Genomic DNA, 14,069 nt, shown 5'->3' on the forward strand with positions numbered 1-14,069 from the left:
TCTGTTGATTTTTTGATAACGGCAACCGTATTTTTATTCCAATTTGTATTCTGCTTTTCCTGAAGTCACAAATTGTAATTTGTGCTTTCCGAAATGGGCAAATATCTTTCACTTATTATAAATGAAAAAGCAATATGTAAGCTTATTAATTACATCATTGCCAAACATTTAATACATTCAAAGAGGTTGAACGCTTAAACTGAGCAATAAAAGTGATAACAATATGATTTTAATATGTTGGTCAGTTTTCAAGAAACGCTTCCCTGAAAGGAAAGCATTTATTCCTTGGCAGAACATACAGAACAAAAAAAATTACAATGAAACTCGCGGAAGCTTTAGTCTAAGCTTATATATATCTCAAATATCAGATATTCAGCTCATTTTCGCTTTCTTTTAGAGATATTGTACCAATTTTAGTCATAGCAATAATAAATACCACATGAAAGTAAAAATAATTCGAAAGTTTTCTCGTCGGAAATGCATTTCTCGGGCATTCTTTCCTAATTTGTTTATTCGGGAACCGCTACCTGTTGTAAACAACACTATGCAAACATGAATGAAACGAGACTGAAAGATCTGAATAATCGCAGCTTACCGTGATTGCAAGAAGACGGACCACACATTGTCGTAGATTTGACACCAATATCTCTTTTTTCCCTCCTTTTCTCTTCACATCCTTCCCAAATGCGATGAACAACATTGTCACATTTCGCTTTGAAAGATTCACACCATTCCGTTTGTCGAAGTCCATCAATCAAATGTGTTGTCCATTTTTGCATGTTAATTTCTTTCAAAGGGATTTTTGTTAACTCGGCGACTTGTTCTTCGGTTAAACGATAGACAGTTTCCTCTAAAGCTTGTTGTAAAGAGCAGCATAACGTAGAAATAAATGAAAATGCCCATCTCGCTTCTTCGCGAGTTTGTTCCACGCTGAAAACAAACAACGTGATCAATTGCTCGTCGTTCAAACATGGTACTTCAGTACAATCACAGCTATCGTTCCAAGGCGTCAAAGGGCTGTGAAAGAACTTGTAAAAATTCGCTTCCACGACTTCAAAAGCTAGTTTCGTCGCCGTGTCATCTCTCAATCGGAATTCAAATCCAATGTATTTCGTTTCGGGCTTGTTGTCGAAGAAGAAAGCACAAGGTTTTCGAACCCAATTTGACGGCGAAGTTTGAATCGAAAAATCGCACCGTTGACAAGTTATGAATGTGTACCCTTGAAACAGGACAGAAAAGGCCAAAACTTTCCCAATCGACTCCATAGTCATTCGAAAGTATCCATACCACATCCACACAAATAAAACGGAAAGCAACCCGATCGAATTCGGAAAGCGATAACACTCAATTTGCACATGGCTGTCTCGCGCTAAAATTCAAATTGTCAAAAATGTCAAGTCATGTCAAGCGTGACTTACACGCCACACGCGCGGGGCTTTTGGGAATTAATAATCACTTTTAAAACGACCAGCTGTTAAAAACTTGTTCTAGAACTGGAGTGTAATCCTGTTGTCACCTCTTTAACAGCTTGTTAGCAGAACACTCGAACAAACTCTCGTGTAGTGAGTTTTCGATCACGCATGAGGAAACATGATTTGTTTTTGCGATAGATTTGTAAATAAGCTTTTTTCTCACGCCACACCCAGCATAAACATACAAACTGCGCCATAATTGTCTGAGGTTTTGTTATGTTTCCATCAAAACTTGATAAAAGGTAAATCAGCGGGGGACTTGTTGTCAAAAAAATTCGCTAATTAGAATTTGAAAGAAAGCTTTTCAGTGAAGCACAATTTAGAGTTGAGAAGCGGTTTTAATTTATAAGCTTTATTCTTTCAACTTTGTTTTTGGATTGTTTGTTTACTTTTTATGCTACATTTCCGATCCAACGTTCGACTTTTCATTCCGATCCAACAATTTTTCAGAAATAGTAACTCTCGACGTTCCCTGGCATTTGCACTATTTACGAGGTCGAGATAAAAGAAACATTTTTACCTAAAAGTGTCTAGAGGGGTTATACTAGGTTGCGTTGCCGTAGAATCACAATGTTGACAATGCTAAGCAAATGAAGGAGAGACAAGGTATTAGTAGAAAAATAAGTGGTTGAGCAGTCTACAGTGCACGTTTTCTCGTAATCAGGGCTAGTTTATTTGGGTGGGGGGGGGGGGAGGGGTGATGAAAATAACTACTTTTTACCTTTGAGAGCCATCTTATCAGCGAAGTTGCTAAGTGACGTTTCAGATCCTGCGTATTTTTTATAGATCGTTTTCACTGTAACGCAATAAAAAAATAAATCGAAGACCATCCAGTGGAAAAAGCTATGAAATTATGATGTTAATTATAGAAGATAACTAAATAAGACACTTCTCCAAGTTTTAGGCCTGTGCGTTTCCCCAAACTTCAGATATTCGTCGAAATGTTTCGCAGATATTTACAGAGCCCAGTATGAAAACGCCATGTTGGTGTACCTCCGTGGTACACCAATATGGCGGCCGGAAAATAGTGTAAACATCTGGAACTTACTTTGGCTATCTAGGCGACTGATTATCAGTACTGATCAAACAAGCATTTACATAAGCACTTTTCCTAATGCTCTAACTTCTAAAAAGGCTCAAAATCATGGGATAAGTATATATTTTTCGACAAACTCGATCATAACCTTGTGTCACGCACCTCCATAACCCTGAAATTCAAAATGCTCTGGATTCCAAACGAAGCACGCTATTGAGCTGTAAAATTGTGAACAGATATAAATATACCGTCTCTTATGCCTGATGAGGATAAAAACTTTGTTGGCTCTTTAGTTTTGGATTTTAGAAAGTGATGACGTCACGTGAAAACCATCTATTCATCAGGTTAACAGAATAGGCGATTTGTATGATGGCGTCATTTGATTACAACTACCAGAATCCTTCACTTTTCCTGTTTCTTAGGGCAATTGTTATTTAAATCTCACTAGGACTTTTGAAAATTTAAATAATAAAGAAAAAACTAAAGGAATTCTGGTAGTTGTGGGAAAATGACGACAACGTGCAAATCTGCTATTCAGGGACTTTTCGATTGCTCAGTAACAGAAGTCATTGGTACGTGAATTCTCCGTGTCCGTGACTCTTCCAGTCGTGACTGTTAGTGCGTGATACGCGTGACACATGAGAACGAGACATGAGGAAGTGAACAAGGCGTAAAACTTTCCGAGAATTCCGAGCGTAGAAACATGGAGTTAAAAGAGATGATTGTACTATCGCTTTCTCTGATTACCTTAGTCCAAGGTTTCAGAGCTGACCAATGCGATCCAAAGCCAATGATAATCAGACATGAAGGAAAAAAAGCCTGCGTTTACCTCGACACAAAGGGCATCAAAACCATAGGCGTGGGTTACAACATGCAAAACAAGGACGCCCCAGAAGTGTTTGACTCCATTGGAGCTGACTACAACAAGTTTGAGAACGGTCCTGTGACAAGGTGGAATGTTCCTTGCAATTGTTCCTCCGTCCCTTGCCTTACCGAAGAGCAGATCGAAGAATTGTTGGATATCAGCTTGAAGACAGCCATCGCAGATGCCCAGAAAGTGATTGCAACCTTCGACGGTCTCTGCTGCTCCGTACAAAATGTGATGGTCGACATGTCGTTCACACTTGGTGGGCCAGGATTTTCTCAGTTCACAACGTTTGCAAACCTCGTGGCCAGGCAATACTGGAAGGCGGCAGGCGATGATTTGACGGTGTCTCTTTGGTGCAAACAAGCAACTGCTCGGTGTATGGAAGACGCAAATTACGTTCGTGCAGGATGCGGTTGTTCCCAGCCTTATCCTCAAGCTTGTGACCCTCAGACATCAACCTGTTGTGGCAGTAAAGAACAGCAGACTTGTTGCAAAGGTAGGATACAAATCAAAAGAGAAGACGGAGCTATCATTCACCGCCCTGTGCTTTACTTCCGCCTTCCACACTTTCACTTTCGTAAGATCGAGTGATCGATTCACAGTTGTCGAGCAAATGATCATAGCGTGACAACTGGTATAAACAAACTCATCCCCTACCTATATATATTCTTTTCTATTCAGAATGAAAAAAAGAAGGTTGTCTTTTGCAACTGATCAAATTCTCAAACAACCATTAAACATGGTAAAACATGTATGGCAAACAGGCAGAATTCACATGTTTGGATATAAACAAACCCGGCGGAAGTTGGTTCTAGAAGAGCGATGCTGTCTTATTAGACTTATGGTTCAGTTCTGTGTATTGAATTAATTAAAAAAGGTCATCACCATCTCAAACGTGAGAATTCGACGATGCAACAGTTATAAACACCATGGAAACTTAGCTAATGGAATCCCGGCTTGCTGCAGTTGACCAACCGAATCGAATCCCTAAGGAGTAAAGAGGAGGTAGGGTAGAGGGATGGGTGATAAACAAGGTATTTTGAAGTCAAAATTTTGATGTCGATGTCAAAACTTGTCTTATACAGCTGTTATGTGTCCACCAAAGAGATGATGTATTATTCTCCGCTGTGATGCTTCGAATGACGAGGAAACGATAGTTAAATTATTTGTACGTTAGGCCTGTACGTTATGTTTGGAGCCCATCTGCGGAGAAATTTCGTTTTAAATTAAACCCATTCGCTACCCAAATCCGATGAACTTAATATGGTGAAGTTTTAGAAACATCAATAAAAGTTATAAAACTCCCAATATCAAGATCTGGAGAAGGTGGCTGCTGGCTGAGTATAAGTCAAATTTTTAACAAAGACTCGATCAGCTCTTCTTAATTCACTGAAGTAACACCACCGTTCTCCCTTAGGTACCTTGACCTTTAAAGGAAAAACCTTTGAAGAGCAATTATGCTGTCCCTATCCGAGCGCTACTTGTTGCCAACACAACAGATGCTGCACGAAGGCTATGTACACGGTCTGCTGCCCACCTCCGCCCGCGGTGCCTACCTACTGTTGTACTGCGGACTTCCCAGTGTGTAAAGATGGACAGTGTTATAGAGCACGTGATGGGCATGTGATTGAAGGAGAGCCTGCTGCTCGAGCGCTTCCGTTAGCGTGAACAGAAAACTTATTTTTTTTTTTTGTTTGTTAGTTTGTTTGTATCTAGATTCCTTTCTTTTTTCATGAAAAGTGACCATGACAAAATTTAAATATATTTCGGGCAGTGGGTAAAAATTGGCACAAGTTCTAGCCATTATCTTGTGTTGTATCGATAAAATAACGTTTTTGAAAGATACAGCACTTTTAGAAAGCGTCCGTGCGATGTGATTAGGGACTGAAAAGTAATTTTTCGATTTAAGCTGAGAAATATGATGTGATATCGATCAAGGAAGGACAGCTGAGAAAATAACAAACGAGAGGGAGTTAAGAAACAATAGCTAACCAATGAATGTAACATGAAGGGTTTTGTCATGGTAATAGGCTAAATTTTTCGTTTCTACTTACAGGTACCAAAGTAGTCTCTTTTGGGATGTAGTCTCTTTTGGGATGTAGTCTCTTTTGGGATGTCACGCAACGCTCCCCCCAAAGAAACGACTGTTAACTACCGACGCAGCATTCCCTTGCCGACATTAGCCAATCACAGCTTCGGTTTTAGTTGCGAAAACCTTTTAGCCCAAAATTCGCCTTTTGAGACTTGCCCAATCAGAGACCGTTTCTTTGCGGGAGCGTTGTGTGTCATCCCGAAACAAAAGGCTGTGGAGGAGAGTAGTACCAACGCAGGCTGAGATAAAACAGAAACGAAATGAATTCAATTTTACCAGAAAACTTTTGGACGTGTTTTGGTTTTGGAAGTATACCAGATTATGTTGCCATAGAAATACCATTCTAACAGTGCTAAGTAAGTAGAGGAGAACTTGCGTTGGGTCCAGTCCGACGCGGACAGTGAAGTAACCCCGACATCTGCCGATTCTGTGTGACGAGAAGTGAATGACTCAGCTGGGGCACGTTTCGTTCAAACCTAGCAGTAGGGAGATGAGGGTGAGATAATCCCACCTAAAAGGATCATGCGTTAACGTTGAGACAAAGGGTCTCAGTACCACAGGCGTTGGCCCACAACATGCAGAACACTTCGTAAGAACTGATGTCTCTGTCGTTTGGAACTGTCCCAAACAAGATGCTAGGCTATTTTCAGTTTGTTTATAGCTAGAATTGATTTGATCTGAATTGTAAATACCCAACAAGACGGAGTTTTGGGTGTTTTTAATAAATTTTTACAGAAGAGGATTCTAAGTCAAGTCAGCTCGATAATAGACAATTTGGTAGGTTTTAAACCACCCGAGCTAACATTGGCTTTTAAAGACTTTTAAGAAACTATTTTATTTAATTAAAAGCTAAAAATGTCGAGAATACGAGATGTCAAAAGGCAAATTCTTTGTTCCATGGTAAGCAAACGATCACGAAACTCGAAATCACGTGTGTCAGAGAATCCCTCCCTTCATAATTAAGCTAAGCCACAATTCTCCAATCTGATTTGTTCTTACCACACCCTCTTTTCCACCAAACTGGACCGGCCACATCTTTGTTTTCCCAACAACAGTGCATTTCAATCTCACCAGGCTTTACTTCGTCCACGTTTTGTCCTCCAGTTTTTTTATACTCATGGTAAACTGGTAACAGGATGTCACCTGGTATTTTCTAGATTGGTAATCTGATTATAATTGCCTTGGTAGTTACATAATACAGCGTAATAACCGATTAAGCTATTCTAAAACTTCCCAGCACCTTAATTATGTTTACCACTGTGTACAGAGCCTTGTGTTAAAATTGCATAATGGCAGATAATGTAAGTCACATAACAGGCGACAACACGCCATTTCCGAGTTAGCTTGTGCCTCTGTTTGAAAACGAGTCTTCGTGCAAAACCCTTCATATGAAAATGAGTTTGATTCATAAGCCAATGTACCTGTAGGCGGAACACGTTATCATGTGAAAGGATTAGCAGTCTCGCTTTGACAGAAATGGTAAAGGCAACCCGGAAACGACCTACTGGGCGGTATTTGCGGTACCAGATCAATTCGATCCGCTTTTTTAACGAACATAGACTTTCCAGAAATCACCAAAAGACACGTCAGATATCCAATCATCACACATTGAGATTCCCACGATCCAATGATATAATGAATCAACAAAAGCAGGGTGTTCGTATAACCGTTTTTGGTTATTGCCGTCACGTCCCCATTTACCAACTTGATACACACCCGCTTCAAATCCCCACTTATGGCAAACTCCGGACATTAGAGAGTCGTCATCATCCATTTTTACAAACGAGCCACAGGCTTCGGGCTGGACATCTGTCTGACCGCTAAAGTACTGGACCACAGCTTCCCCAGAGCTGTTAGTGACCGTGGTCACGTGGAACGTACGTCCCTGTTGTTTACTGCAGTGGAATCTCAGTCGTGTAAAAGACAGGTGTGTTCTCAGTTCATTCATGGCGCTTTGCGAGAGAACCGTTCTGTTGTTGTGATAGCTGCTTATTCCTTGGTATGTTGTCTCAACTGATAACTGCGGAGCGGCTAATAACTCGTCAATCACAACTTTAGAGACAAGAAGCCAGCCTCCTGAAACCAGCAACAACAACAACAACAACTTGATTTTTTTACTCATACATTTACAATTTTACAAAATATACATATATATTTGTCTGAATTTATGTAAACCGTGTACGGGCTATATGAAACCGTGCACTTGCTCGATAACCTAGTGAAGCCTCCGTTAACAAGGATTGGGACAGGCAGCCCGGCTGCCTGGCTACCAGTTGATTCCAAGTTGGAGACCCAGGGTCTAACCCCAGGGGGTGGGGTGAGTCACAGAGAGTGGCATTTTAGTCAGTTGAACTGGTCCTTTTCTTTGCAGGACAAGCTTTGGCCACTCACGCCCTGCAGCCTTGGGGGCTGACAGATAGCCAGCAAGCCACAAGCAAGGTGGGTGAGAAGGCTGTGTAGTGACAGAATGCCTGTGATTGATTGAGTAAAAAAGCCTGTGTGTTTTCTGGGAAAAGTTTCAGGGTGCTCGTGTTGAAATTAGCACGGTTTTCATAAATCCGGACATCAATATGTTACTTCGCGGTTTATGATTATCTCTTTGGTGTTTTTCCATCTTCACAAACTACTATTTTTAGGTTTCCTGCAATTTAACGGTCAGATTCTGTTCGCATCCAAAACAACTGACTGAGCTCCTTTAGTGAGCTAAAGGAGGTCAGTATTGGATTGGAAACCATTGCCAGGAGCCTGGAGGTGATTCATTGAGGTCTGGCTTATGGCCAAGTAAACATTGTAAGTGTGTTAAATGAAATATTCCATGTGATGCATCTATTGAGAAAATTTGCAGGAGTCTGTTGCAGACAAAGGAGAAATCTTGCAAAAAATCCTGAAGAATCGTGTTTCCCAAAAGTTTTCCAATTTAAGCCGTCAAAACTGTGAAACAACATTTTAAAGCTGGCAAATTAACTGTAGAGGCTGTTTCCGTTACTTCCGAGTCTCTGGTTGATAGTTTTTTCTCACAGATTTGATTTCAACTTTCATCTTTCTCCAAGTTTGAAAACCCTCGAGGATCCTAATCAGTTTACGAAAGTATCCGGAGTTTCTCATACTATCGGAATATATCCTGTTGGCATGGCGTCAAAATTTAAAAATTTGGTTTTACTCAATTAGTTTACAAATGTTCTGAATTTAGGGCAGAAATTCGATCCCACCAACACTAAAAAAATTTCGCGCTAGATTTTCGTGATCTTTCATCCTACACAATTTTCACTGGAGTAAGGATTTAACTAAGGGTGGATTTAATTATTTGATTACCCGCAATAAGCAGGTGCATTTTGCCTTTTTGTGATTTTCAGGATAATCAAAATCAAAAGTTGCTTTTTTGTTACTCAAGAAATTAGCCATCACTTACCACCGTCAGTTGTCATGTCACAGTAGACTTTTAAAGGGTTTCCGTTCTTCTCGGGGTCGATCCAGTACTCCCCGTCTCCCTTGGAGTACCCAGAGTCCCGGATGTGCTTACAAGAGTCACCCGGACGATAGCAATACCAACCTAGAGGTAAGACTATAACAGAAAGATTGTCTTTTATTCTACTACGTTTGCAAGTAGTACCAAGAAGTAATAAAAATTTATTGCAATCTTCTGTATGAGTGTGAACAAAATTGTGGTCTTTACTTCCAGGACTAAGCTATTCCAGGTATTTGTGCTGATAACTCGAGGGTCCTGTACTTGTTGTCCTGTACTTGCAAGACATGGCCTCTTTTAGTCAGAGAATTCTATCCATTGCTTACCTCCGTCAGTTGTCATGTCACAGTAAAGGTTTAAAGGGTCTCCGTTCTTCTCGAGGTCCAACCAGTAATTACCGCTGACCACTGCTTCTCCTTCACTCGCCTTGATCTCTTTACACGAATCTGCAGGAAGCGCGGGAATGGAACCAAGGGGAACTGGATATGAAAGAAATAATCAGATGAGAACTCAAGGTTGTCGCCAAAGCAAAAACAATTTCTGGAATTTTTGAAAAGTGTTAAAGGCAACAGGAAAAAAAATCGTTCCAGTATCGTCAGCTTGAAAAAAGGATTCATGTCACCTAATCTTGTTCTTCTTATCGTTTGCGTGGTGTATTACCGCCGTAGCCTCATGGTTAGTTTGCCCGACTCCGGATCGAGCAATCCAGGTGCGAGCCTTGGCCGGGGACATTGTGTTGTGTTCTTGGGGAAACCACTTTAATCTCACAGTTTTTCTCTTCAGCCAGGTGTATTAATGGGGAGCATCCCATCGTGGGGAAGGGGGAAAGTAGATACTCCTAGTCGCTTCATGCTACAGAAGAAAGAGATGTGCACCAGCATGTTGGGTCACTTGGCTCGTATAGAGACTTAACCTATTACCTCTCTTTGGGGCCTTAGTGATGTAGTATCTGTCGCTGTCCTTGACAAAGTCCTCTGGTTTAGCCTCCTTGGTCCTGTTATTCAACTCACATATGTCTTTAAACATGACGTAGTTATAGCTTTGACATCTGACATCAGAAATGCAAGCCTCTCTGCAGTCGAGCGAAAGTGGCCGAGCCCTCAACTTCTTAAAGGTGTGGCCCCGAAGCATCATTTGGTAGACGGAATAGGTGTCAATCCCGCATTGCTGGCTGGAAATGTTGTAGAACATTACAGACACCATTAACAGTATCGTGATAACGAGAATCATTTGGCGTGCCATTTTTACTTCTTCAGGTTATTGTAAGAGCGAATCATCGCCTGTAAAAAAAACAAAAAAAAAAAACAAAAAGCATTTGAGGTATGAACTAACAATACTACCTTGTTGCAGAACGGTGGGGCACAGGGCGCGGCGTGTGTGACCTTCGCAGGCTTATATGGATATCTTGTTCCCCTGAAACAGTTCTAATTTTTGGTTCTCACTTGACGCACTGTAATCCCCGCCATATTGGATTGGAGTTGTTTCTTGGTAGACCCTAGTTCAACTCCTCGGTCATGCCTGTAAATAGCCAACTGATCTGCTTCCCGTCAGTTAGGATTTTAAGTCTATTGTGTTTAGATGATAAATTCGTTTCTTTCAGTTTAAAGGGCCCTAGTCAGTCACAACTTTGTTTTTCTTTACATGCGAGAGTTTGGCTATTATATTTTATTCGGAACATATCGAAACGAGGCGAATCGCTTTGAAACTTCGAAAGATAATTAAACATACCTTCGGGAACACAAAGCAATACATGTACGATTTCGCTTCACCATACAATATCAATAATTTCGATGGCATCGAAAATGTTGTGAACTAGCTAGGTGTAGCTAAGCGCATTGACCATTGTAAACAACAACATTTGAACAATCTTTGAACATCGGATGGCATTAACAAAATATATCTAACTAGCCTCTTTTGTTTGGGTCATCAAACACGGCCTCTATGCCTTTGTCATTTCAATTCCTCGGGATTGGTTGCAAACCATCAATTGGGAGTTGAGAACTACTAACTGTAAGCGTAGCCGAATATCGATTTGAACTCAGGATTAGCGGGGAAAAATCAAGTTACTGGCAGGATTTTTTTCAGATGCTCGACTCGTTTAATTATATTTTTTCAGATGTTCTATTCGTCAAACTGAATAAAGGTGAATCACTAGATAGTTAAACGAAATATAGAACACTTTGCATCAATTCGGTTTTTCAAACCGAACTGAAGATTCTTCTTTACATTCATACAAGGAGAGAGAAGAAGCATTAAAAACTGTTACTAACTGCGACATTATTTCATTGTACCACTTGCTTTAACTAGAAATGATGTATTTACGAAACAAATTATGAAAACATTTCTTTAGTTTCTATAACATTTTAGTATATTCTCAGCTCCGACTATTGCATTTCTAGCTCTCTGATTGGCTCAAAAACTCCGACTATGAGCCATTAGTCGGAGTTTTACCTTATATGGAAAACAGTGCGCCAAGTTTAAAAATTTTCCGCTCTGTAAAATTGTTGAAATAAAAATCGGCGGCAAAAACCCGATTAAGAATATACTAAAACAATTATTCCATTCGACCTTGTTGGATATGAAGTGATCATAACCAACTCGCGCTACGCGCTCGTTGGTTATTTATCACTTCATATCCAACGCGGTTTCATGGAATAATTGTTAAATATTCTGTTAAAATAAGGCACCTTCTTCTTAACTGTTACTAACGATATAAACAGTGAAATTGCGTGGTATACGACTTCTTATTTACTTGGATACTCTGCACGTTAAGCAGCGAAGCTATTGAAGTATAGTAGAAATTGCGACTGTGTAGTTTTAGTTCTACCACTGAGATTAAACTGAACAAATTTGTTAATTCAAAATAGTTCAACAAACCTGGACGAAACAATTGCAAGCTGTCAAATTTTAGGCGAAGTTTCTAACTGACTGAGACTCATTAACTTTCAGTGCGGCTGCAGATGTACATCTGAATGAAGAAAAACAAGCAAACCTCTTGGAATTATATAATTACATCGCTGTTGGCCCCCTGAAGAGTTAGCAATTCCCTGTGTTACAAAACAATGGGCGAAAAACACACGGGACGAAAACAATCAATTGTGTTGTAGTTACGTTGGATTCGAATCCAACAGATTGCTGATGATTTAATTTTGGAGGTTGTGTGTAAATGACGGAGCCGTTTATCCCGAACTCCAGAATTTGCGCACACTTTCACGTTGATATTTTGCACGTTAAGTTTTTGCTTTGAAGATGTGCTTCGTTTAGCACAAAATTCTATTGTTGCGGTATAATTAAATTACCTTTTGTTACTCTAAAATGTCTCTGGTAACTTGCGGAGGCGCTAGTTTTCACGCCTACCACTTTTGGTCACTTTTCAAACTTGTCCACGAGTGCGGCGCTCACATGGATTTGAATAAGTCTGTGATATACCCTAGCCGAGAAGAGGTAATTCCTTGTACCAACTGCAACTGCAAAACAGTTAAAATGTTTTACTGAATCAGTGTAAATTAAAGTTTTCTTGTTTATAATACATGTAACGATGGTGTTAATTTGTAATGGCAAAAGTTTTATCGACTTCTGACAATTTTTTTTTCAGTTGTTTATTTTCCTTTTATCAACTGATTGCTGTGGCAAGATCTATAATTTGAACATTTTGGACACTAGGAGTTATAAAACCTTCAGTGCTACTGATGTATGAATGAAGAACATCACGCCGGGCTTTATTTGATGGATGATAATGAGCTGGGTCCTTCTGGGTACATCAATTATTCATTTCTTCTTTATATTCAAGCTGGCTTCTAAAATTTGACACAACAGGCCTCTGCGATTAAGCTTTTAGAAAATTAAAAATTTTAGTTTTGTTTTAATCTCACACGCTTTGAACTTGTGTCATGCCGTCTCTTTTTACTTTTGTTGTTACCTGATTATGTGGACATTATACATAATATTTAGTGACATATTTGTAACATTGTACGGCATTGAAGGCACATTAAAAATTGTTAACTGTGGCAAGCTCGTTGTTTGTTTGACCTCGTCTATGCCGATTTTCAGGAGTTTTGGGTTTTATAACGCATATATAATCATCTTGAAAAGTTTACCGTCCTCGCTGAACCCTTTTCTAGGCTGCAATCGCAAGCAAACGTAAGGAATTGGCGGAGAAATTGACATCCCTTTGTCGGTGAAATCTCGTGTTGAAGTCTTTTCAGCCATCTGCACATGATTGTGGCTTCTCAAACTCATTAACAATTCATCAAGTTAAAACAAAGAAAATCACAATCGTGAAGGAGGTTTGGATAGCCGGTCATAGATTTTGACGATTTTACTTCTCCGTTTACTCTTTAGTTTTTGTTTCGATTGAGAAGATATACCAAATACTTGAGACTGTTTCATTGGCCATCCAAACACTTCGAATTTCGTTAAAAACTACTTTGCAGCGTGTCGTATTTTCAACTCTCTTCTCAGTGTTTGGATATCCCGATGAAACACTGTCTCTCGTGTTTGACGTAGTACGCACAGCGATACAAGGTGAGAATGAATGTGATGCGTTTTAAGTTTCCTGGAGTGGTGTTGGCGCTTTCTTATTCTGAACAAATCTGTTCGCAGTAGTCTGCGAGCAGGCTCTTCGCGTGGCTACTTTCTTTTCCCTGGAGGAGCCCTCTCGCAGAGTTCGCGGAAGCTTTGTACACTTCCTCAGTTGCTGAGTCAAGTTGCTGTCAAATGTATCCCTATATGAGATTAGTCACGGACGGGGAGAAACGTTTTTCCCTTTCGTAAACGATCGATGCCATGCAACAATGCTTAACTATATTTCCCTTCTCATTTTTTTCTACCAAAAATCTAAGTCAACACTTAGAGTCAAACCCGAAAACTTTGGTATGTTGACGACCCTCTCACATGCATATAGACGATGTGAGTTGGGTGGCAACAAAGATGCAAAAACGTTAGCCGAATTCGTCTATTACACCTCCTACGAAATGGCAATTATTTGACATGGTTAATTCTTGAACAGACTTTTGCGTCTAAGATTTGCGAGCATATTTTCGAACTTTCACTGCATTAACAGAATATTGGTGTACTGTATGAAGAAAGGGTAAGTTACTGCCAAGGCAATCAAGCAAGACAATAACAAGAAATGTGTT

The 14,069-nt window shown here is 40.0% G+C and overlaps 3 protein-coding genes across 3 annotated transcripts in view; 1 reads left to right on the top strand and 2 right to left on the bottom strand.

The window, feature by feature from the left end:
- LOC110046966 (uncharacterized) overlaps positions 1-3,037 on the bottom strand; it is a 9,199-nt gene extending 6,162 nt beyond the window's left edge. The window contains exon 1 of the mRNA XM_020752678.2: positions 596-3,037. Coding sequence (XP_020608337.2) covers positions 596-1,292 — 697 coding nt within the window. The 5' untranslated portion in view covers positions 1,293-3,037. The remainder of the gene's footprint in view (positions 1-595) is intronic.
- Positions 3,038-3,113: 76 nt separating this feature from the next.
- Positions 3,114-6,333, top strand: LOC110047050 (uncharacterized). Its single transcript, XM_020752780.2, has 2 exons — positions 3,114-3,872; positions 4,794-6,333. Exons 1-2 carry the CDS (start codon positions 3,212-3,214, stop codon positions 5,042-5,044), a joined length of 912 nt encoding a protein of 303 aa, XP_020608439.2. The 5' UTR covers positions 3,114-3,211; the 3' UTR covers positions 5,045-6,333.
- LOC110047051 (uncharacterized) lies at positions 6,334-10,428 on the bottom strand. The gene is made up of 4 exons (XM_020752781.2): positions 9,852-10,428; positions 9,258-9,410; positions 8,878-9,030; positions 6,334-7,544 (listed from the first exon to the last, which is right to left on the bottom strand). The coding sequence occupies exons 1-4, from the start codon at positions 10,171-10,173 to the stop codon at positions 7,015-7,017; spliced, it is 1,158 nt and encodes a 385-aa protein (XP_020608440.2). The 5' UTR covers positions 10,174-10,428; the 3' UTR covers positions 6,334-7,014.
- Between the last annotated feature and the right edge of the window lie 3,641 nt (positions 10,429-14,069).

The sequence above is a fragment of the Orbicella faveolata genome, unplaced genomic scaffold (genome assembly GCF_042242905.1).
Source record: "Orbicella faveolata isolate gen_17 unplaced genomic scaffold, um_ofav_v1 contig_25, whole genome shotgun sequence".
Taxonomy (NCBI): Eukaryota; Metazoa; Cnidaria; class Anthozoa; order Scleractinia; family Merulinidae; genus Orbicella; species Orbicella faveolata.